This window comes from Poeciliopsis prolifica, unplaced genomic scaffold (assembly GCF_027474105.1).
Source record: "Poeciliopsis prolifica strain line A6 unplaced genomic scaffold, Auburn_PproV2 SCAFFOLD014, whole genome shotgun sequence".
NCBI classification, from domain to species: domain Eukaryota; kingdom Metazoa; phylum Chordata; class Actinopteri; order Cyprinodontiformes; family Poeciliidae; genus Poeciliopsis; species Poeciliopsis prolifica.
Window position 1 is genome coordinate 5,652,342 of NW_026562389.1, and position 21,587 is coordinate 5,673,928.

The 21,587-nt window shown below is 37.7% G+C and overlaps 1 protein-coding gene across 2 annotated transcripts in view; it reads left to right on the forward strand.

Annotated features, from left to right (window-relative positions):
- The first annotated feature begins 633 nt into the window (after positions 1 to 633).
- Positions 634 to 21,587, forward strand: part of LOC129365874 (transducin-like enhancer protein 4) — a 37,794-nt gene continuing 16,840 nt past the window's right edge. The window contains exons 1-7 of one of the 2 annotated variants that reach the window (XM_055039422.1): positions 634 to 1,074; positions 1,413 to 1,510; positions 3,977 to 4,040; positions 4,135 to 4,179; positions 15,544 to 15,606; positions 20,557 to 20,631; positions 21,042 to 21,243. In XM_055039422.1, the coding sequence (XP_054895397.1) occupies positions 1,030 to 1,074; positions 1,413 to 1,510; positions 3,977 to 4,040; positions 4,135 to 4,179; positions 15,544 to 15,606; positions 20,557 to 20,631; positions 21,042 to 21,243 (592 nt within the window). In that variant the 5' untranslated portion in view covers positions 634 to 1,029. The remainder of the gene's footprint in view (positions 1,075 to 1,412; positions 1,511 to 3,976; positions 4,041 to 4,134; positions 4,180 to 15,543; positions 15,607 to 20,556; positions 20,632 to 21,041; positions 21,244 to 21,587) is intronic. The other variant, XM_055039423.1, reaches the window with a different exon arrangement.

Below are 21,587 nucleotides of genomic sequence, written 5' to 3' on the forward strand. Positions count from 1 at the left end.
CAGACTGAGATGAGGAAGCTGAATGAGAATTTAATTGCCAGGTTACAGGTGCAATCTGTGGACAGAATAGCAAGCAATTAAACGTGCGATTCAGTAAAACAACAGGGGGATGTGGGGGGGATCACCATCAGGCATCTCCAGGCCATATGGTCACTTGTGGTTTAAATTGTCTATAAAAAAACATAAGCCAACAGATAGTTTTCAGATCAATCCCTGTCACAGCCTTTTCTCCAGAATGAGCCCCCCACGTGGGGGTCCGCATAACGCGCATCTTGTCGGGATGTGATTGGACAGCGTGCGGGTGACAGACAGCAGGATGCGGCGCAGTGCTCACTTTTTTTCTCGTCATTGGCTGCGTTTAATCACCGCTCCTCCTTCAGACCACACATCATTGGCTTTATAGGAGGTGGGGGGGGCTTTGCGTAGGAGCAGGGAAGTTGTAGTTCTTCACGGCACATGCACATCTGTAGGGCTTATTATCGACTAATATGAATTAAACTACACGTCCCGACGTCACGGTGTGCGGGCTCTAGTAAATGTTGTGAATATGTAATTGAGCCCGCACGACTGGCTGCTGCTAAATTTGGCGTCACAGACAAGGGCAGGCTGGTACAGTTGGTTGGTGAGGTGGTCTCTCGCTCGGATGTGAAGCGTAAAAGGAGGTTGGAGGAGATCTACTGATCAATACGCGACAACGGGGAGTAACCTGAGCTGCTAAGCTGTGGATGAGCTGTGCCACGATGCGCCAAAAGTTGAGTCTCCGAGGGGAAAATAAGAGGAAAATAGAAGACTTCTGTTAGTTTCAAGGGAATTCTTTGAGTTTTATGGACAGGAAAGGAGGAGAAAAATTATCTGCCTTATTTTTGTTGTCAAAGGATGCTTCTACTTTTTACAGGACCTGCTCTCAGCTCCCTTAAATCGGCCACTGACTGAACCTTTTACGCACCGGAGAAAAAGCGCCTCACGCATTTCTTTCTTTTGCTGTATTTTTTTCTTGTTCTTGTGGATGAACTTTACGACGCCTTTTAAATGATTCGAGATCTGAGCAAGATGTACCCCCCGGCACGGCATCCGGTAAGTCGAGAACAGAAGCAGAAAGTGTCAAAACAGCGCAGATTAACTGCAGCGCGCCTGATGCGTAATCAGTTTAGATACAGTTTCCGTGCCACTGCGCGGCCACTTTAACAATTGAGCTCATTGTCTAGATTTCTGGAGCTGTTTGTGTCTGTGTGAGTGTGTATCCGCGGGTTAAAGTGTGAGGAGACTGAGTGCGATCACAGTGGTCCATTGTCAAAAAGGGGGAAAAAAAATCTCCAGTCCTGCACGTTGTGTCTTGACACTGAACTTTGGTGGCTCAGTTCTTGCTCTCTCCCCCCTCCTCTTCCTCACACGCTCTTTGATTTCGGGTTGAGGTGCCACACCAGCCGGGGCAGCCGTTCAAGTTCACCGTCACCGAGTCCTGTGACCGGATCAAAGAGGAATTTCAGTTCCTGCAAGCCCAATATCACAGGTGAGAGTCAAGAAATGAGGCAGGAAACGGTCTCGAATCTCTGCTCTTTTTGGAACTGAACTGAGTAAATAGACAAAAAGAAAGACAATTATCAATTAAAATGTAAAGAAAATTATATCTCCTTTTATCAAAAATAAATCAGTTTATTTTGTCACTTTTCTGTGTAAAATTTGGATCATCCGACCTTTTCACCAGTATGACTGGTCTATGGAATCCCATTCAGACACCCAAAACTGTGATCTACTGTGCATTCTGACACCCTGTGACACCAATTTGAGCAACAGTAGTTCATCTGTCATTCTGGACCACACGGACTCCTTATACTATGTTGGCAGTTTCCTTTCCTTCCTTGGAGCAATTTCCATAGATGGCGACCACTGCTAAGCGTGAACATCCCATAGAAGCCACAGTTATGGAGAATGACCAACCAGTCATCTTCTAAAGAAGAATTCTGTAATGCATCACATATATTTTTTAATTCATCTCCACTGAAAAAACGAGTTTCAAAGAACTAATCTCATCTATTGAAAACCACACATAATATCACATTATAATGAATCTAATTATCGATTTTGATTTGCCGTTTTGGTGCATCACACCAAAATTACCAGTTGCCCTCTTCTGGCCACCCCTTGAAAAACTTTCTGGAGCCACTGACCAAACTGTCACAATCTCATCACTTTCAAACTTCCAGTCTTTTCCTAATTCTAGTGCAAATCACAGTTATATTTTCAATGTTAGTCTGTGGAATATTGCCAATCACAATAGAATGTTTAAATGCCATATTATCCTGTACATATTATTGTAAATCTCAAACATTCATGCTCTACTTGTCAGTGCTATATTTGGGTAGTTGGATGTTATCTCCATGTACTTCACGCCTACACCTGACGTAGATTGTGAGCCGAGGTACTAAAGCTCACAATAGTATTGACAGTAAACGAGAATGAAGAAACTGTATGGTTAATAATAAAAACAATCAATATAACTAAATTTCAGGTTTTCTTTATGTTTAAAATTCAAACTTTGAAGACAAAAACAATCAGCTCTTTCCTAATGTAACACAAGATGAGAAAAGGATCTATGCTATTAACTTCACTGGTCATAATATTATGCCTGACTTGTTCATGTTAAGTTTCGGGGTCAGAAAAGTTTGATAATGCTTTACGCCATTGAGTCATGCATGACTCATGCAATATGACCAAAGTGTCTGAGAAATACATGATGCAATGACATGAAATACTAGACAGAAAATAGGTTTTGGTTCAGGTTAAGATAGATAATTAAAACAACCTGAGGATGGCTGCTTTTAGCATCTTAAAATGAGATGTGCTCTCCTCCAGCAGTCTGCAGAGCTCATTCGTACGCTGGTGCTGTACTGAATCCCCCGTTTGTCTTAGCTCTGTCCATTACCAGTGTCTAACCACAGGTAAACCCCATTGACTTTCGTCTGCGCGTCTCTCCCTGCAAGTGCAAGTGGTGTGAAATACTGCTTTACTCGACATGATGAAGTGTGAAATACGTCGCCGCAGGGCAGGACCATAAAGCACGACACCAATGCATAATAATCGCCCACTTCTGGCCACCTTGTAATTGTTACCCAGTCTCTTGGGGAGATGAACCAGGGGTCCAGTTTTCTGGTCAATCCTGGGGCTTGAACAGGCTGAACCGAGGATAATAAGCTGCATGCTTAATGCTGCAGCCGCCCACATCAAACGGTTTCAACATAGGGGGTTGGTTTTGAAGAAAACAGAGAGTAAGGGTGGATCAGATTGAAAATCAGAAAACTAAAAATCTTTGTCCTGATTCGTGTTTTATTTCTGTTTTGGATCAATGTTCCCAAGTTTGGGTTAGCTTGGAATTGTATCAAGTTTTGATAAGGAAAATGCATAGAAACCTGTTTTGACTGGTTTTATAGTAAAGTTCAGCTGCTTAAAGTTTCTTACAAAGAAAGTGATGTTTACCTGCTTTTGTATTTTAACATCATCACACACCTGATGATCATCTCATTAGCTGCCACTTAAAAGCTTTTAGTGGCTGAAACATTAAAACATTTCCCATAAGGCGAAACATTTAAAAGAGTTAACCTTTTTTGTAAAATGGATTCTCATTATGAGGTTACTTTTTTGTTGATGAAGCAGTTTTGGCTTCCTCTCACACTGTAAGAATATGTGATGAGGTCTGTGTGTGTGTGTCCATTGATTCAGTAATTACTCCTCTGCACCTGCTGAGTAAGGGCCTACGTCTGCAGCAGGAAGCTGTGGAGAGCCACACGACTTGTTTTGTTGCGTTTTTGTTTTTCGTCTTAAGATTGATTGTAGATTCAGATTTGCACATTTTTCTTTGCGGACACCAGCTCATGTGAATTCAGAGTTACAAAACACTCATTTAAGTCCCTCTGTTTTGGTTAATGGAGATATTAATTCTGACACTAATGTAATCTTTTTTCTTAATCTTTTCTACTAGTCTGAAACTGGAATGTGAGAAACTGGCCAGCGAGAAAACTGAGATGCAGCGACACTATGTAATGGTGAGCCTGACTGCAGCTTGTGTTCTGACTAGAGCAAGAAAGAGAGTGACCTTGCTTTCATCTTGTTTTTTTTTTTGTTTTTTTTTTTTTTCAGTATTATGAAATGTCATACGGGCTTAACATCGAGATGCACAAGCAGGTAAGATGTCTTGTTTTTCAAATGCAAGAATACAGCAGAAACAGCCTTTTAGTTGGTGTCAGAGAAGCATCCATGACAATGAGATCCATGCTCACAGAAAGATATTTAGATTTTCAGACATTTCTAACATTTTATATGTCCAAATGACTTGGGCCAAACAGATTTGCCTTAGAAGCTCTGACTTGTGCGTTAAGATGTCAGATGTTTACTTTTCTACTAGTCAAGTCTGCAGATTTATGTTGGAAGTAATGAGTGAAAGCTTGCACCTGTACATGTTGCCTGCACAGATTATGCAAATGTCAAACAGGTACAGACTCTTGGATTTAAAGACTAGAAAAGCATTGGGAAAACAACTGAATTATTCTCATCATCCTTGCAGTTTTTACTTTCTAAATCTGATCATTGTGGAAACGTGATAAATTCAAACAGAACTTTTTAATTTATGAATTAAAAATGGACCACAAATTGGCCAACAAACCAGTATAGATTCATGAAATGTAAGATGTTTGGGAACTCTGAAACAACTCCAGTTGGGAAAATTGAAAGTAAAGAAATGCATCCAGTTGGGAAAGAAAAAAAAGACTTGCACCAACTTCATCTTGAAGCCAGTGCGTTTTGCATGCCTTTGGATGTGGTCTGGATGAACTTGTTGTTTTCTCGAAAGAACTCTTCATTATGAACCTACAGGATTTTGGAAAAGCATTAGATAATGTAGGAAGTCACTCCAAGTCATGTTAGATGGATCAAGGATTATAATTTTATGAGAATGAACTTGTCCAAATAGGGAGTATATGGAAATGTTTATTTTAGTACCACATTAGAGATAACCTGCAATAAAAATGCAGTAAATATTTTCACATAAACTGGATGTGTGAGACGTTTTCTCCCCTGGAGAGTTATTTGAAGCTTTTTTAGGAAGCTCACATTTCCTACAAATGCAACTGTTACAGTCTAGAACATGTTTGGCAGTAGCTCATTATTTATGATTTCAATTGTTCAATTGGATTTCGGAATACAGACGTGTTTGTGGCAAGTTCTATAATGTGAGTTGGTGAATGAGAGGATTTACACTGAACCACTGTAAGTTCATTGAAAAGAAGAGAACCAAATTGAAATTTTACACAATCTGCTGGCATAACATGTACTGTTAACACCCTCTGCTTCTATAGTTAAGTGAAATAAATTGTTAAGAATGGGAAGATGAGGTTAAGAGCAAAGAAAGATACAAGAACAAAAGGGATTAGACTCTCCATTATTAGAATAATGTTTTAATCTCGCTTGAAATAAATCTGGTGGAATTAAGGTTTTGGCCACTGATGTATTGCATTTTTCTCATTGTTTCTCGAATTTAAACAAATATACAATGTGAGTGTGGTTATTTCTCTGGGGTTAATAAAAAAAACACACACACACACACACACAACAAAACTATATATTATATTTTATTTCTAGAGTGTTTCAGCCAGCATAATTCTGTATTTCATCTTTAAGTGTCAAAACAAACTGTTTGCTCCTTCTAAAAGTAGAGTGAAATTTGCTAGATTTGTAGAACCAAAAGTAACAAATGTATATTCCAAAAAAGTAGAAACGTTCTTTAACAAAGAAGGGGTATTTTATTTAGTCTTGTTTGGTCACTTGGTGAGCCACTGCACATGTGAATAAGAATTTCATCAGTTTAATTGAACAAGATAATGGGCTGAAAAATGACTCCAGCCAATAAGGATTTGGCCTTTAACGAGCCTTTGCATTACTGCTTTTTTTTTTTTTTTTTTTACTTTAACACGCAGGGTCATTAGCATAAATGTCTGTGTTAACCAACATCAGCTGCCACAATAAATGGACCACAGCTAACCAGCCACACATTCATCTCTGCACAAATAATGTCTGTGTGTGTGTGTGTGTGTGTGTGTCGGTTTGAGAAGACGTGATAAATGCTTGGCCTTTGTCTTGCTGCCTATGTGTGTCCTTCTGTAACTATACAGCCTGTTTACTTTGCTTTTTGTGTGAGTGCGTGTGCGTGTGTGTGTGTGTGTGAGTGTTTAACAGCCCTTACTTACCGCACATGTTTACACAGTGTGGATGTTTTCATGAATGTGTTTGTCTGCAGGCACACTTTAGATGTTTATTCAGTTTTGCATTCACTATTTGTGAATCTGTGCACACTGGGTGTGTGTGCGTTTTGCTTTTCGTGTTTACCCCTGCCTCAGCGTGCACACGCACACACCAATACACACATGCAGCTTTTTCACTGGCACACTAATCATAGTTGTCGGATGAAATATGGGGTGTCTACTATAAATCCCGGCCGCCTGCTGCTGTTTGTGCACGCTGCACGTGCTGCGGTGTGTTGTTGTGTTTGCATGGACAAGACAGACAAAATGAGAAGCGGTAAAACGTGGCCTGCAGCTCTGTGTGGTGCCGAATGATTTCTGTCAGGAGAGCGAATCCCTAATTTCTGCCAGCAGTCTGTGTGTGTGTGTGAGCTTTGGAAGCAAATTATTTTGACTCTTGCTCCAGCATGCCTGAGTATTACTGCGTGAGTGTGTGTTAGAAAGCATGCGGATTATTGTGCAGATGAATGGATAGAAGAGACGGAGGTGTTTCTTTGGCGAGCAGGTATTAAGGCAATCAGCCACCACTTCCAAGAGAGTCGCTAATATTGCTTGTTTAGCATTTTCTAAGGGTAATAGGCCCATTGATTTTTTTGGCTCTGCTCCCTGTTTTATTTACACAGAAGGGCTCTAGTGCCCAGGGGAGAGAAATGTACCGAGGCTCGTTAAAGAGAAATTGACTCGTAGATGGAAGAGAGGACAGGACGGGTGGGTGGGGAGGAGAGAAGACGAGGGAGGAGCAGTGCGCAGGACTGAGAGAGGACAGCTAATCAATTGCAAATTAGTGAGGCTGAAAGAGAAATAAAGCAAAGCGCAGGATGTAAGGAGGGAGAAAGGAAGGAGGCACCAGGACAAAGTGGTGAAAGAAGGAAGTAATAAGATGTTTAGATTCTGAAGATTGCCAGAGATTTCAGTTATCTGTGACAGGTTATTTTACTGCAGCAGATAAGGAAACTTTTATTTCATTGTGAGATTTGTTATCACTGTGATTTGAAAAATTGTGAAAAAAATTAAAAACTGAAAGCAAATTGGAGTGTCAGTACATTAATATTAATTTTTAGCTAATAATTTAGATTGCAGTTTTAAAATCTCCTTTCAATACATGTTTAGAATAATTCGGTCTTGTATTGCTTAGACAGACAATAATAAAAAAACAAACTTTTTTTCAGTCAATTAAACTGTCAGTAGTTGGTTGTTGATAAAATGGTGCTGAGGGCATTCCCCTTTTGTTTCCTTCTTCTTCCAACTGTAAATCTCCTGGAAAAAAAATAAACCAACGTAAGAAAATAAAAATTGTTTTTCTCAACATTTAAATAACAAATTTAGAATAGGTTGATTTTGAGATATACAGTGTGCTTTATGAAATATTTTTTCACTTTTTTGTCTAAATAATTGTGACCTCTTTTGCTACTCATGACTTTTCTGAACTCTTCCAATGATCTAATTGTTGCCCAGTCTCTTTTTGTTTTGTTGAATCCTGACCTCTGACCTTAGGAAAGTGAAGCCTCCTGTGCTTAAGATGTTGCTTCAGGTTTTTGATTCCATGTGTCTCAGAATATTATGGTCTGGCTGGAGAAATATCAAAAGACAAGTTTTTTAAATAGTTTTTCCCTTTAATAAAGAAAAACAGTTTTTTTGTGTATTTATCAATTTCTGAATTTAACAACCTCAGACATTTCATTATGAAATTAAGCAAAACCACACAGCATCTGGGAATGGGATACATATTTGTTCACAGCACTGTAAATATTCATAATAGTGCTGCATGTTCATATGAAGTGGCTCAGTCAGATTGGATGTGCAGATCAGTTTTCAAGTCTTGTCATAGGTTCTTAATGGTCCATATGGACCTTAGCTGGAGCACGCCAACATACGATTGTGTTTTGATCTAAGACATTTTATCTCTGGCTGTTTAATGTTGCTGTCCTGCTGCAAGGTGAACCACTTTCCCACTTTCAAGTGTTGTGCAGCTTTTACTGGTTTTCTTTCAGAACTGGACTTTAAGTCCATCTGCAGAACACCATACTGACAACATCATACTGCCACCACCACATAGTTTTTTTTTCTTCACACATACTGTCTTGCAAATAGACAGAAAGCAAATAGGTCTCAACTAACTGGAGCGCCATCTTCCATATCTTTACCATACAACCTTTTTGGCTTGTGGCAAATTACAGATGAGACCTCCTGTAGACTTCCATGTGGGTGAAAGTGTTCAAGGGAGATTAATACTTTTGCAATGCAGTGTTCTGCTTTATTTTCTAAAAACTGACATCTGTACAAAAGAAAACATAAACAGAAAGTCAATGCCCTTTAAAGAAGATAGATGGATTGCTTTACTGTTTCACCTCACAAAAAAAAAAATAAAAATCATGCATTTCGGATTCATTTGTTATTAATACAGCATAAAGTATCTCTGTACTTTATGCAGGGATAAAGTGCAGGAAATTAGAGCCATTGCTGCTGATGTGACGTCCATTGGGGTAAAATTTATTCTTTAAAATTGATTTTTTTTTGTTGCCAAAAGGTCATTTTTGCTACACAAATCTTCAGTGAAGAACTTTATTAGTAATGTTAGAATTGAACCTCACTGCCTTTTACTACATTTGTTTACTTTGTTTTAAGTGACAAAATCAGAAAACATTTGTCACAATAACATTAAAATTACATTAAGGAGTTAAATTACAACAAGAACTGCTTAGAGACAGTCTAATTAGTCTCTTTTATATTTCCTCTTTGTCCCATTCCACTGTGCTCACTGCTTCTTTCACACACTCTCTCACACACACAGGGTCACAAGGGAATGAAGACTTTATATGGTGAGGTCCATTAGGTGTATTAGCTGGTGGTGAAAAGTGGTGCTGATGTGGTGCTTACAAAGCTCCACAGGGGAGATGGACATTTGATCTTGTATCTGACCCGCTCTGACTCCTGGGCTCCTGCCTGATCTAATTTCATTGTTGTTAGGAGGTAAAGTGGGACTATTTCAGAATGTTCTTCACGTTTATTAACATCATTGTCCCTTTTGACTGCAATTTTTACTGACAAGTGTTGATGGCATGTGAGCCTGTTAAAAATAAAGGAAATTCTACTATCCAGAAAACTATTACTTCAAAAGTGAGAATTAACTTTTGAGGTAATTTCACTAAATGTAATCACTTATACAGTTAAAAGATATATTTTTTTTTATCTGTATGATTCAGTGGTTCAAGTTTAACATCCCAATCCTCTCACATGGTATTTGATGTTATGCAACTATTTTTCAACCTGTGGAAGAATTCTCTGGTGCCTCACAAAAAGAGCTAAAGATATTTCAGGGTCCATATTTCTAACCTCAGAGGCTGTTGCAGCTTGATGTGACCACATAGTCCTCTAAATGACCAACACGCTAAACAAATAGACCTGCGTTGTGCCCTCACCTTTAGGCATTTCTGTTCAGTTGTTTCTGATTATACGTTCTCTGTTGAACCAGTGACAGGTCCAGGTCAAAGCTGAGGCCTAATTGTTAAAAAAGAGGAAAAAAGGAGCTTCGATTTTCTGCCTCCTTTTTTTATCATGTGCTTTGGCAGTGCCAGGAAGCATATTGGCCAAACTGCCTGACATCCCGGCACTCCGGCCTACTGTCACAATGGCATCCACCTGGTGTAAAATGTCAGCTGTAATGGGTTGTGTTGCACAGTGGAAAAGTGTAATTTAGCTTTTGTTCAGTTTTTCCACTTTTACAGCAACATTAAGATCACCTCCAAAAGAATCACCTGGACGCTCAATTATTGATGAAACAATTTTTCATAACCTTTAAGCCAAATTAAAGCTCTATAGTATTGTCTAAATGCTATATGATTGCTAAATGCAAACAATAGATTTGAATAATATTATTATTGACCTGTGCAATAAATTTCATTGCATTTTTTTATTATATATTTGGTCAACAAAATATGCAAGAGTCTTTGTTTATGAGGTTAATTTGTCTCTAAATAGTCCTTTGGTGTGTGTGTGTGTCGGGGAGGGGGGAGGTGGTGTGCGTGTGTGTGTGTGTGTGTGCGTGCGCATGTGTGTGTACCTCTGTATTACCCTGTGATGCACTAGTGTCTTGTTCAGGGTATACCTTGCCTCCTGCCCAATCACAACTAGATATTGGAAGTATCTCTAAGCCTTGTGGTGCCCCGACTTTTGATCTAAATTACTAGTTTTATTAATATTTGCCCTACGCAATTATTTGCAGTTATTCATAGCCAAAATTAAACTCCTATTATGGTGTCAAATATGAAAAGAATACTTTACTTTCGTTGTGTTAGAACAGCAAAATACACTTTATTTTTCAGTAGACTACAGTAGATGGGAGAGTTTTGTTTCCATTTGAATTATGTCATTACATAAGAATTTTAAACATTTATTTAGAAGATAGTAACAGTAGCTATGGTACCAAATTTAGCCTCCTTTCCAGTAGCCGTCAGTGCCTCCTCGAACAGCCATTAAGCTTTGCATTCAGCTTAAGCAGCATCACTTGCTCCTTTTTCCAGCTGTATAAATATTGAACATGGCCAACACTTAACACCAATGTTCCCTTGAGCAAAGCACTTAAACCCCAGTAACAACCTCACTGGAGAATCAGAGGCTAATATGAATGGGTGAGTTCCCCGGTGTGCAGAAATGTGAAGAGGAGTCAAACCGAAAAAGGGCATGTGTGCTCAGCACATCTTGCCTGTATAAAGACTAAATATAAAATGAAAATGTCAGTGTTTTAGGTTTTCTCTGAAAGAGAGCGTACTGGTGCAGTTCTACAATATCAGTATGTAAAAAGAGAAAAATAATAATACATTTTTCTCTTCTTCCCTTCCACCAGGCACTGTAAGACTCTGTGAAAGTGGTTTTTCAAACAACCATTTAATGTCTCTTTTGAAACTAAACTGAATTAAACAGAATTAATTATAAATAGGTTTTATTCACCAGTATATGACAACGATCATCAATTAAATTAACTTATGTGTGTCTGTTCACACTTTTTTTTTTCTTTTCTGCACTGTTCTAACAATAATAGACATTAACAACTTTTGATTGTTAATCAAAACCTCACTGGAGAATCAGAGGCTAATTTTCTGGTATTTATTGAAGTATGTGATTAAAAAACTAAACTGAATTGGCAATGATGCTCTATCAACATGCAATCTCACAAACAGGGCTCTGTAGTACATACTTATTTGACCAAAAGCCTATTTTACAATACTACATAACATTAGGACTAAATCCCATTTCCTAGGTTTCTCAATTCCATTAGCGTTTCCACTGACCTCCTCACCTCTGCACTTTATTCAAAAGAAGTTGAAATATTCCACTCAGAAATGGGAAGATCTTTTGAGATGAATATTAATATTATGTATTCTGTATCGCACAATATTTTGATTCTTGTTGAGGAACATCAAAAGCATAATTGCGAATAGCAAATGACAATTTTACATTTTTGATCATGTAATGTCTGCATAAAGGCTGCAATGTGTGCAGTTCTTAGCTTTGTTGCCTTGCAGTTATATCCTGGGTTTGAACCTGGGGTCTTTCTGCATGGAGTTTTCACTTTCTCCTTATGTAGGTCTGGTTTCTCTCTGGGTACTCTGCCTTCTTCACACAGACCAAAAAATATGATTCTGAGAATGATTTGTCACTGCATTTACTCAGAAATTTAATGTGTTGGCTTGGCAACCTGTTCAGAGAGAAACCTTGTCATTTGTTCCAAGTTTACAGATAAAGGATGGACACTATAAAAAATTAAGTAATACTTCATATAACTACTCTAACCTACCTGACATTAGTCAGCACACTAACTAGCTCGAATTCAAACTTAGGATATTCTTGCTGTAAGGCAACAATGCTACCAACAGTCCCATTTCAGAGCCCAGTCTTCATTCATAGTTCAATCAATTATGGCAAGTTGTCCTGAAGCACCAAAGCAGCACTAAATTATCTCCCTCCTTCCACCATATTTGACTGTGGTGTTGATATGTGGGTAAAGTTGATGAACTGCAGCTGCCACAGTTTGGTCAAAGGTCTAAATCAGGAGCCTTTAAACATAATGTCCTTTCATTATAAGATGCTTTTAATCATTATTTTACTCCACAGAGGAAGTGATGTTAGCTAGACTGCCTCAGATAAAGTATTTCCTCTAGATGACCGACCAAATACAAGTTCGGAATTTTTTATAATATTTATTACATTTTCCAAACACATTTTTATTGAATATTATATTTTAAAAACTGCATTTAAAAAGGGATGCAATTCACACTGGTCACCATTAAATAAACCACATTGTTTTATATTTTAAAATCCAGCTACTGTTTCTTTAGAATATTTCTAAACTGCAAAAAACTTTCTTAGATTAAGCTGTTCAGCCAAAAATATCAAGAATTTCCTTTCTTTTTTCTATCAGAGGTTCCCACATTACTTCACATTCTGCAGGTATTCCCACTATAAACTTCATCCAAGTTAATCACAAGAGGAAATACTGTCCAGATGGAGCCTGACGTTGTTTGTGTTACAAATAAATAATGTGATGTTCATCCTCAGCTGCCTATTAATATGCGTTTCTGTTCTAGTCATGTCTTTTGTCTCTGTTTATGTTTGGATTTGAGTTGCACTGGTAGCACTCCCTTTGGGACAGTGGATCAGGCAGCTTCCTGTAAAAAAAAAAGTATCCCACCTGATCTGGAGGAAGTAAGTGCTGTATAATCTTTAAAAGCCAAGCCTCAGGTTCAGTAAAAACATCTGATGAATACAAAGAAGTCTGTGGGGGGTGGGAGGTGGGGTTGCCTTTGCTTCTTGATGTGTGTCTGGGTGTTCGTAAAGTTGTGTTTATGCGTCTGATGTAGCTTTGCTTGAGCTTCTGGCTGAGGGATTTATTTAAGTGTGCGTTGGGGGTTTGCTGTCGTTGCCTCAGGGGAAGTCTGGTACCACTGATACCAAAGTTCACCTCTTCAAAGGTTATGTACATGAAACAAGGTTAGAGATGTTGCCTCTTCTGCTTCGCTTGCCAGACTTTGAAAAAGGTAATTTATTAGATTTGCTATTTATTTACCTGATTAATGGAGCAAACATAAACTATATTTTTAGACAGCTGCTCCAAAGAAATTCACTGAAATAACATACTGAGAAATAAATTTCTCTTTATATGACACCTTTTAAATGATGATCGTTGTCTAATTAACATGTTACTAATGAATTAAGCATCAAGTAATAAAGGAGAGGTTGATAATCATTCACTTTTGATCATTATCATATTGGCTGTCAACTAAGATTCAACAGGAACCGCAACCCAAAGAGAAAAGACTAAGGTTTAGCTTAGAGAACATAAAGAACCAAATTATAAACAAACAAAAAAAAAAAACTAAACACAGAAATGAACGACAATGACAACAACCTTCTTAACGTTGAAATGGACTGACAATGGTAATACACTGTATGCAAAACATAAAGAACACCAAGAAAATGACCAAAACAGAAACTCTCAAGGATTGTGACACAATTTAATAAATCAGAATATTAATTAAAAGTTTATGGAATACAAATTTTTATTACTGAAACTTTTTACAAATGTATATAAAATACCTTTATGTCCAGATAAGTGAAAAACACACAAGCTGTTGAAGGGTATTTTAATTCTTTCACATGAAACCAAACAGTGTTTGCTACCAACCTACTGACGACTTCACAACTACAGTACTTCTAATCTGCCACTTTTGTGCAGTTAGTGACATATTTTGTGAGTCTAAAGCGTTGAAACCAGTGTGCACTCAGTAAGTGTTGATATTTAATACATTCAGAGCTGCTAAGGTAACACAGAACACCTTGATTGCAAAAAGGCGACAGCTGGATTTCAAGGCCAAAGATGGATTGCTCCAACTCAGGAATGATGCTCACGTACTCTGATGAAAATGCACTTGACTTTGAAAGGGTGAAAATGTAGGGAGTGTTAACATTATTTCATAAAAATGGAGCAGATGAAAGCTTCATCCCTCATCATTCATGATGTCTGTTTATATGTCTGCACTACAGTATTTCTAGTGCACACAAATTCTCCTCTAGAGGCTTTTACAGTTTCAAAGACAACTTAATGATGGTATTTGCAGTAGTGCCAACTGCAATAATTTGGGCGGTGCATCTTATGAATGTGATGATAATTACAGTGGTTGTGTATTTTGTCATAGTTTTTTTTTCTGCACAGATAAATGCACACACTTGAATGTAAACATTTACACTTCTATTTGTATTCAGCTGATCATGTCACCCAATTTAAATCTTTAGTGAAAGGTTTCCCTTTGTGTAATAGAGAAGAGAATATTCCACTTAAAAGGTTGAACATTTTCTTAACACCCATTTTGTTCATTTCTCCATCAAAATATCTAATTTGGCATTGAGCAGTGTTTATCACAGTGTGGGTCATGTTCACCAGTTCTTTAGAGTGAGCGTTACATGAGGAAAAAGTACAAACTGGAAAAATGACTGCAGATATTTAGCCAACTTCATCAACCCCAGAGACAAAATTAATAGAATGTTATCTAAAGCTACAGCGAATAAAAAGAGCTTAGGTTGAGCAATAAAAGCAAGAAAAGGAGGGAAGTATAACTGTGATTATTTAAAGTTGGGATTTTCATGATTTTCATCTGAAGATGCTCCACTGCCAAAGTGGACAGCACAAAGCTCCAGAAGGGTTTTGACGGGAGGCTAAATAAACTCCTGTCACTTTTAGCAAACAACAAACATATTGAAGCAAAATACCATGTGGTGTTACACACAACTGAGGCAAGTAAACACACTGCATGCATGAAAAGTGTATTGAATACCTGATGCAACCTTGCAAGGCCAATCAATGTTCTGGGTGATGTTTTTGTGTTAGGTTGTGTTCTTGCAGAGTGAAGAGGGGCAACCCAACAACAACTCCTACAGTGACTAATAACATTTGAGATTTATGTGCTTTTTGCAGCTTAATAGAGTCAATCCTCCCAAAGCAGTAGTATTGCATTACATGATGAAAGGTGTTTTTCATCTTTAAGGATTAACTCATCCTCTGAATACCATTCATATTTAGTTGTGTTAGACTCGGGTTTCCAATGTGACTGTTCAGCTGCTTTAAAGACAATAATATGGGTTCCTATTTACAATCCTAAGTGATCTCATCAGCTGAACTTTAAATGAAGAGGACGCCTTTTTGTCTCTTGTTGAATTTGATGTTATTTGTTTTCTCTGCACCCATCCCTCTGTCTTACAGGCGGAGATCGTCAAGCGGCTGAATGCAATCTGTGCCCAAGTCATTCCCTTCCTCTCTCAAGAGGTAAGAGTCAAAAATGCCTGTCACAGGGAGTTAAGGAAGAGGTGGGTGAGAGAATGAATGGGAGGGAGAAGAAACGATTGGGGGAGAATTCTGCGGAGGATTCAGAGGCAAAAAGAGAAAAATACACAGACACACATAAATGTACACGCAAGCATGCAGATTATCCTGGGCTAATCCTCCCTGCTCAGGATAGGCAGATATACTGTGAACTTATCAAATGTCTCCCACTAACATATGCAGGAGCCAGCAGTGAAGTGTGCGTGAAAGAAAACACTTTTTTTTTGTTAAAATACATTTCACTTGTGTGCATATACAGTGGTGGGTGTGAAACATGTGCTTTATGCAGTGTGTTTATTATCCATTCTTAAGGTGTGTGTGCGTGCGCATGTGTGTTTCGGTGATAAATCCTCCCTCTAAGGAAGTAACAAACTCGGTGTGTGTTGTGTTGAGGGGTGGGAACAGCAGGAACGAGTGAGTTTGGACTCCGAAAGCTCTCCTCCAGATTAGCCATGGATTAGGAGGCTTTAGGATGGATTAGGAATAATGGCATTAGACTGTGGTGCTTCTACACAGCCCTCAGGCCCACAGAGAGGGGAGGCAGGGAGAGGAAGCTGCTTTGTGTTGGTGCACAGCCTGGTTGTCTGTGTGCATATGAAATGTGCCACAATACCGCTGCATATCATCGTTAATAAGATCAGCTATGTCGAGTCTTTGTTTTTATTTTCATACCTGTCACTTTTTTATATTGTTCCCCAAGATACTTTGATTTTTCATCTGTGTTGCTACAAATTGCAGTCTTCCTAAGCATTAGTTAGTACAATTCTACTCAGAACATCTCTACACTTCCTTGTTTCCCACAGCTCAAAGCGACATTCTCATGTGGGCAGAATCTGCTCTTTACTTCTGCTCTTTAGACTGAAGATGTATCCCAACATTTAAACATCTATACCCTACATTGAGTAGGCAGAAAACTAAAACTGGAATAAATAAGCTTACAGTATTTTGACAAATTATATGTCAGTGTATTTTTTGTAATACACTAACAGAGAAAAACCTTTCATGTCATGGCTTTCTCACTATACCAAAATGTCCGAGAAGGAAAACATGAATGAGAAAAGATGGCTGTGGTAACTCTGGAGGAGCTGCACAGATCCACAGCTCAGTGGGAAAATCTGTTGACAGGACCACTGACTTTTATGTATCGATGGGCATTGTTGAAAGAAAACTATAACAATGTAAGAAACATGGAAAGTAAGATGAAAACTGTTCTCTGGTCAGATGAGACAGTAAACCAATTTTTTTGGCCAACATACTAAATCAGAGGTAGAATTTTTATACATTCAAGGCTTGCCAAAAACAGACACATCCAGTGTGTTTAATACAGTGCATATATTTTTTTAAAGGAAACTGTCATATCCTTCTTGTTGTTGAGAATAAACAAAAAACAATGCTGGACCAAGAACATGCAAAAAAGGACTGAAACATTTCAGAAGGTTGTTTGCCTTTCTTTTAATATGACATTTACATGTGGCAATATTAATAGTACTGATTTACAATGATTAACATAACTTTTTCAAAAAACATCAGACTATTTGGCCCACATGTGTACTCTATTTATGGCTTTCATCTAATTAGCATACTGCCTTAAAGAAGTTATCACCATAGTAATTCATGATGGCAGCATCCTTCTGTGAGACGTTTTTTCTTTAGGAGAGACGAGAAGCTAGTCAGAATTAATGGGGAAATGGATGGAACTTGTTAAATTGGACAAAATAATTTTGACTTTGGAAGAAGTTCTCAATCAAGATAACCTAAAACGACAACAAAATGGTTCGGATCAAACCATATTCCTGTGTTAGAATGGTCCAGTCAAAGTCAAAACTCAATCCATTTAAGAACATGAAAACTGATGTTCACAGAAATGCTTCTTCTGATCTGAGCTATTGGGCAAGGATTTCAGTCCTCAGATGTTCCCAGTGTGCAGAGTGATATCCTTAAAGACTTGCTGCCGTAATTGCTCCAAAAATCACATCAAGTCTGTAGTTGGATCATGGTACGAAGTGGAAAAAATGGCGTCACTATTTGAATACTGAATGTTGTATGTACAGGTCTGTTTCCGTAAGATCAAGAAATTTTCCACCAACATCCCAGATTTGCATGGGCTTAGATAAAAAAAAAGTTTATTTGTAATATTTTACTTAATGATGCCCATTTCAGGCTCGTAGTTATTGGAAGTGGAGATAAGAACATCATACAATCTATTCAAAAGTATTTATCAGAGTTTTGGATCTTCACTTGTGTGCACGTCACGTTCTGGTAGGTTAGACTTCGGGAGCCGACGTGTAGCTGAACTCGATGGTCAGGTTCATTTCCACACCTGATAAGCTCTTTCATCTCTGCTTTACTTTGATGTTCTGCGCTCCTGGATGAATCTTCCTGCTCTTTCTGACTGTCTGCATCTGCCTTCCTCTCTCTGTACCCTTTCTGTGACTTTGTACTGCTTGCTGTCTCTCTCTTCTTAACTGTCTCTGTCTCTCCACAAAAATGTCTGTTAATGTGACGAAGATATGGCAGCTATTTTGTTTTGAAACATTTCAGATGCACCAGCAACTAAACAAGCAAGTAAACTGTGTACAGGATTCAATTGAGATGCAAATATTTAACTTTACAGGAAATGCAAAGCATCATTTAATCATAAGGAATGAACTCCGAAAAGCAAAGTTCAGCCTGTTCCTCATACCAGAGGATCAGACAGTACAGGTTTCTCATAGGATGACCAATTTTGGTTAAAAATAACTAAATACATAAGTGTCAAACAATAATGTAAAATCATGCAGCTGTTTTTGATTAAGACAAAAATGTATCTGTTGCTGCTAAGATAGAAATCGTAAGCATTTATAACGATGTTATCAATAACTTGTTTTATTTGCATTGTTTTGTTCATTTATAATCTTGCAACTCCTGTGCAATTTAATAGTTTTTAAAAGTGCTTTTGCATCTAAAATCATGTCTTTTTGCTGTCCTGCTTTTCATAGAGCAACAAGTTCAACAAATTGAGATTAACTGGTTAATTAGTTGGGTTGTCTGCTTAAGTAGAGCCTACAATTGGCTGCTTTGCAGAAATGTCACTGTTAGTTAGTCAAGTATTACTTAAAAACAAAGGAAGAGGAGCTCCTTAAGTTTATACATCACAACTATATTGATTTTTTTAACTAGTTTGATTTGTCATTTCTTTTGTGGCTCAAGTAATGTGTAGAAACAACTTCCAGTTGCAACTGTTCATCCGTAATCCACTGTGGTCTTGATTACTAGCCTGTGAATTCACAGCAAGCTTTGGTTCATACAGCAGTGAGCAAGGGGGATGATGTGAGCAGAACATACACTAGCTTGATTGGCAGTGCTAAAACTGTCCTCCTGCCTCTGATTGGTTGTTTGACTAGGATTGTTGAATTTTGTGTGTAGTTTCAGGTGGCAGTAGGAACAAAGGGAGAAGGCTGAGAAGCTTGATTCACTTTTTTTTTTTTTTTTACAAATTATCTCATATCCTATATTATACTGTCACAACAAAGTGTAAAGTATTTCAAACTTTCAAGTGCCTCAAATAAAAGCAATTCTGTGTTAAAAGGGCAAAAATCTTCAAGCGAATGCAATGTTATTGATTTTTGAACTACTTTATTTTATTTCAGACACTGGGACTGGATAGGTAAGAGTCTTAAATAATAATAGTAAAAAAAGTATTCCTTTAATAAGCAATCATCTCTTAAGAGTTCTTTGAATATTTTTATTTTCCTGGTTGTTTATCCCTTGTATAAATTGAATAACAGAGCTGGACAGTGAATCCGAAGAAGCGCAAAAATAGATTTTTTTCCCCCCCAAGAGGTCACCATTTTATTTTATAGCTGTTCATGTTGTAAAATAAAGGGAGATTCATTTGAACTCCATTAGTAATGGACCCTCATTTCACATAAAATTTATTACCCTGTTAAGCTTTTTCCTATGGAGTCAGTGGTTTCATTTGCTATTTTAACCCATTTAATCCCACCAGCAACAATTGCTGCCAGACATTTGATCTAAATTATGGAAGCTCTAAAATAATTATTTTGACTTTTGGCAGGTAAGTGAAGTTTTAAAATGAAATAATGATGTGTCTACTGTAAGCAATATCAATTTTATGTAGCAAGAGTGAAAGGTTACATGACCAGAGCTCTTCTATTTCCTGCCTGTAATCCTGGAGGTAAATGTCAGTCACAAACCTGTGTAAGAGGAAGTCAGTAAAATACTTTAATAAACAAATATGAGTAAAATATTATTAAGCATATGTTCTTTCAAGTGTCTTCCACTGATGTATAAAGAAAATTGTATTTCTTCATCCATACTTTGGTCATAAGAAGAGTGAATGTAACATTTTCAACTGACCTTGCCTCACTGATTATGACCAAATTAGGTCAAAGGTCGCTCAGCACATTGAGACAATGACATCTGCTGACTGTGACATTGAATTTTTATATATCTAAAGTATTTCTGAACACTCTTGTTATAATAGGTTATGCATGTCATAATTTTTCTTATTTTTTTTCTATTTGTAAATAGGCCATATTGTGTAATTTCGACTCTGCAGTTTCCCACTGACAACAATTGTTGCCGAGTATCAAACCTACTTTTTCACTAACATAACCAACATAAAATGTAATAATTCATAAATATCATGTGTCAGTGAGGTCCAAGAATTGAAATGCTTGCTCTTATTTTGCAGGAAAAAAATTGGGATTAAACGGATTCTTTTGAACCAGCTGGATGCTTAGTTTGTAAATTATGTTCTCATGTAGAGTAGTATAATTAGTCTCAATGAAATCTTTTTAAAAATCTAATTACCTTTTTAAAGAAAATATTTCTCTCTGTGAGTGAAATTATTACTGGATCTGTTGCTGATTTTTCCTGTCTGTCCATCAGCATCAGCAGCAAGTGGTGCAGGCTGTGGAAAGAGCCAAACAGGTCACTATGGCTGAACTCAACGCCATCATAGGAGTGAGTTTAACACACACACACACATGCAGACAAAATCAATAAGTAAGATTCAGATGGTGTTTCAATTTTGTTGAGAATGTCAGCAAGGATAACAGAACTCAGGGTTGACTTCAACTGTAAAATTTTTTAAAAATCTAACTCGAAACAATACACTTTAATCAGATTTTTTTTTGTGTGATACTTGATGATTTGCTCTGAAATCTTCTCAATATGGCATTTGAAGGTATTTATTGGTCAAAATGATCTGTAAAAATATTTTAATTAAAATCTATTCCACATTTTGAGGGAATCAAGCTTTCCTTCTATGCACCACAGGTCAAGCTGATAAAAATGCTTCAGATGCTGACACTTTTGTGCTTTTTTTCATTCCCACATACAAACTGTAATCCATGTGTCCGTATGTGGATCAGCAGCAGCAGCTCCAGGCTCAGCACCTCTCCCATGGCCATGCCATTCCAGTCCCGCTCACCCCCCATCCAGCAGGCCTGCAGCCCCCTCTGCCCCCCGGTGCCAGTACTGCCAGCCTGCTGGCTCTGTCATCAGCTTTGAGTCACCAGCTGCCACTTAAGGATGAGAGGAAACACCACGAGAACAACAGTGAGCACACGAGAGGTAAGTCTGCCTCTTTGTGGGTCTAATGATGAGTAACTTTCAGAGAACATCAGTTTTAATTAGCCTTATGATATCCACTTATTCTGTCATATGTAGTGGCTGATCATTTCTTTCACATGACCTCACATTAAATCAGACATTTCTTTTTTGTGGTTTGTCAGTTTAGATTAACATTATATTTTCTGTCTTTTTTAATGCTTGGAAAATATATGAAAGCTGAGAGACTTTGAAACACAATAGGATTTTTAAAAAAAAAAATCCTAACACTTTTTTACATGTCTTAGAATTATATCGGCACATGCTCCAAGTGTCTGTTATTTCTTCATATTTAGTTCACCTAATGA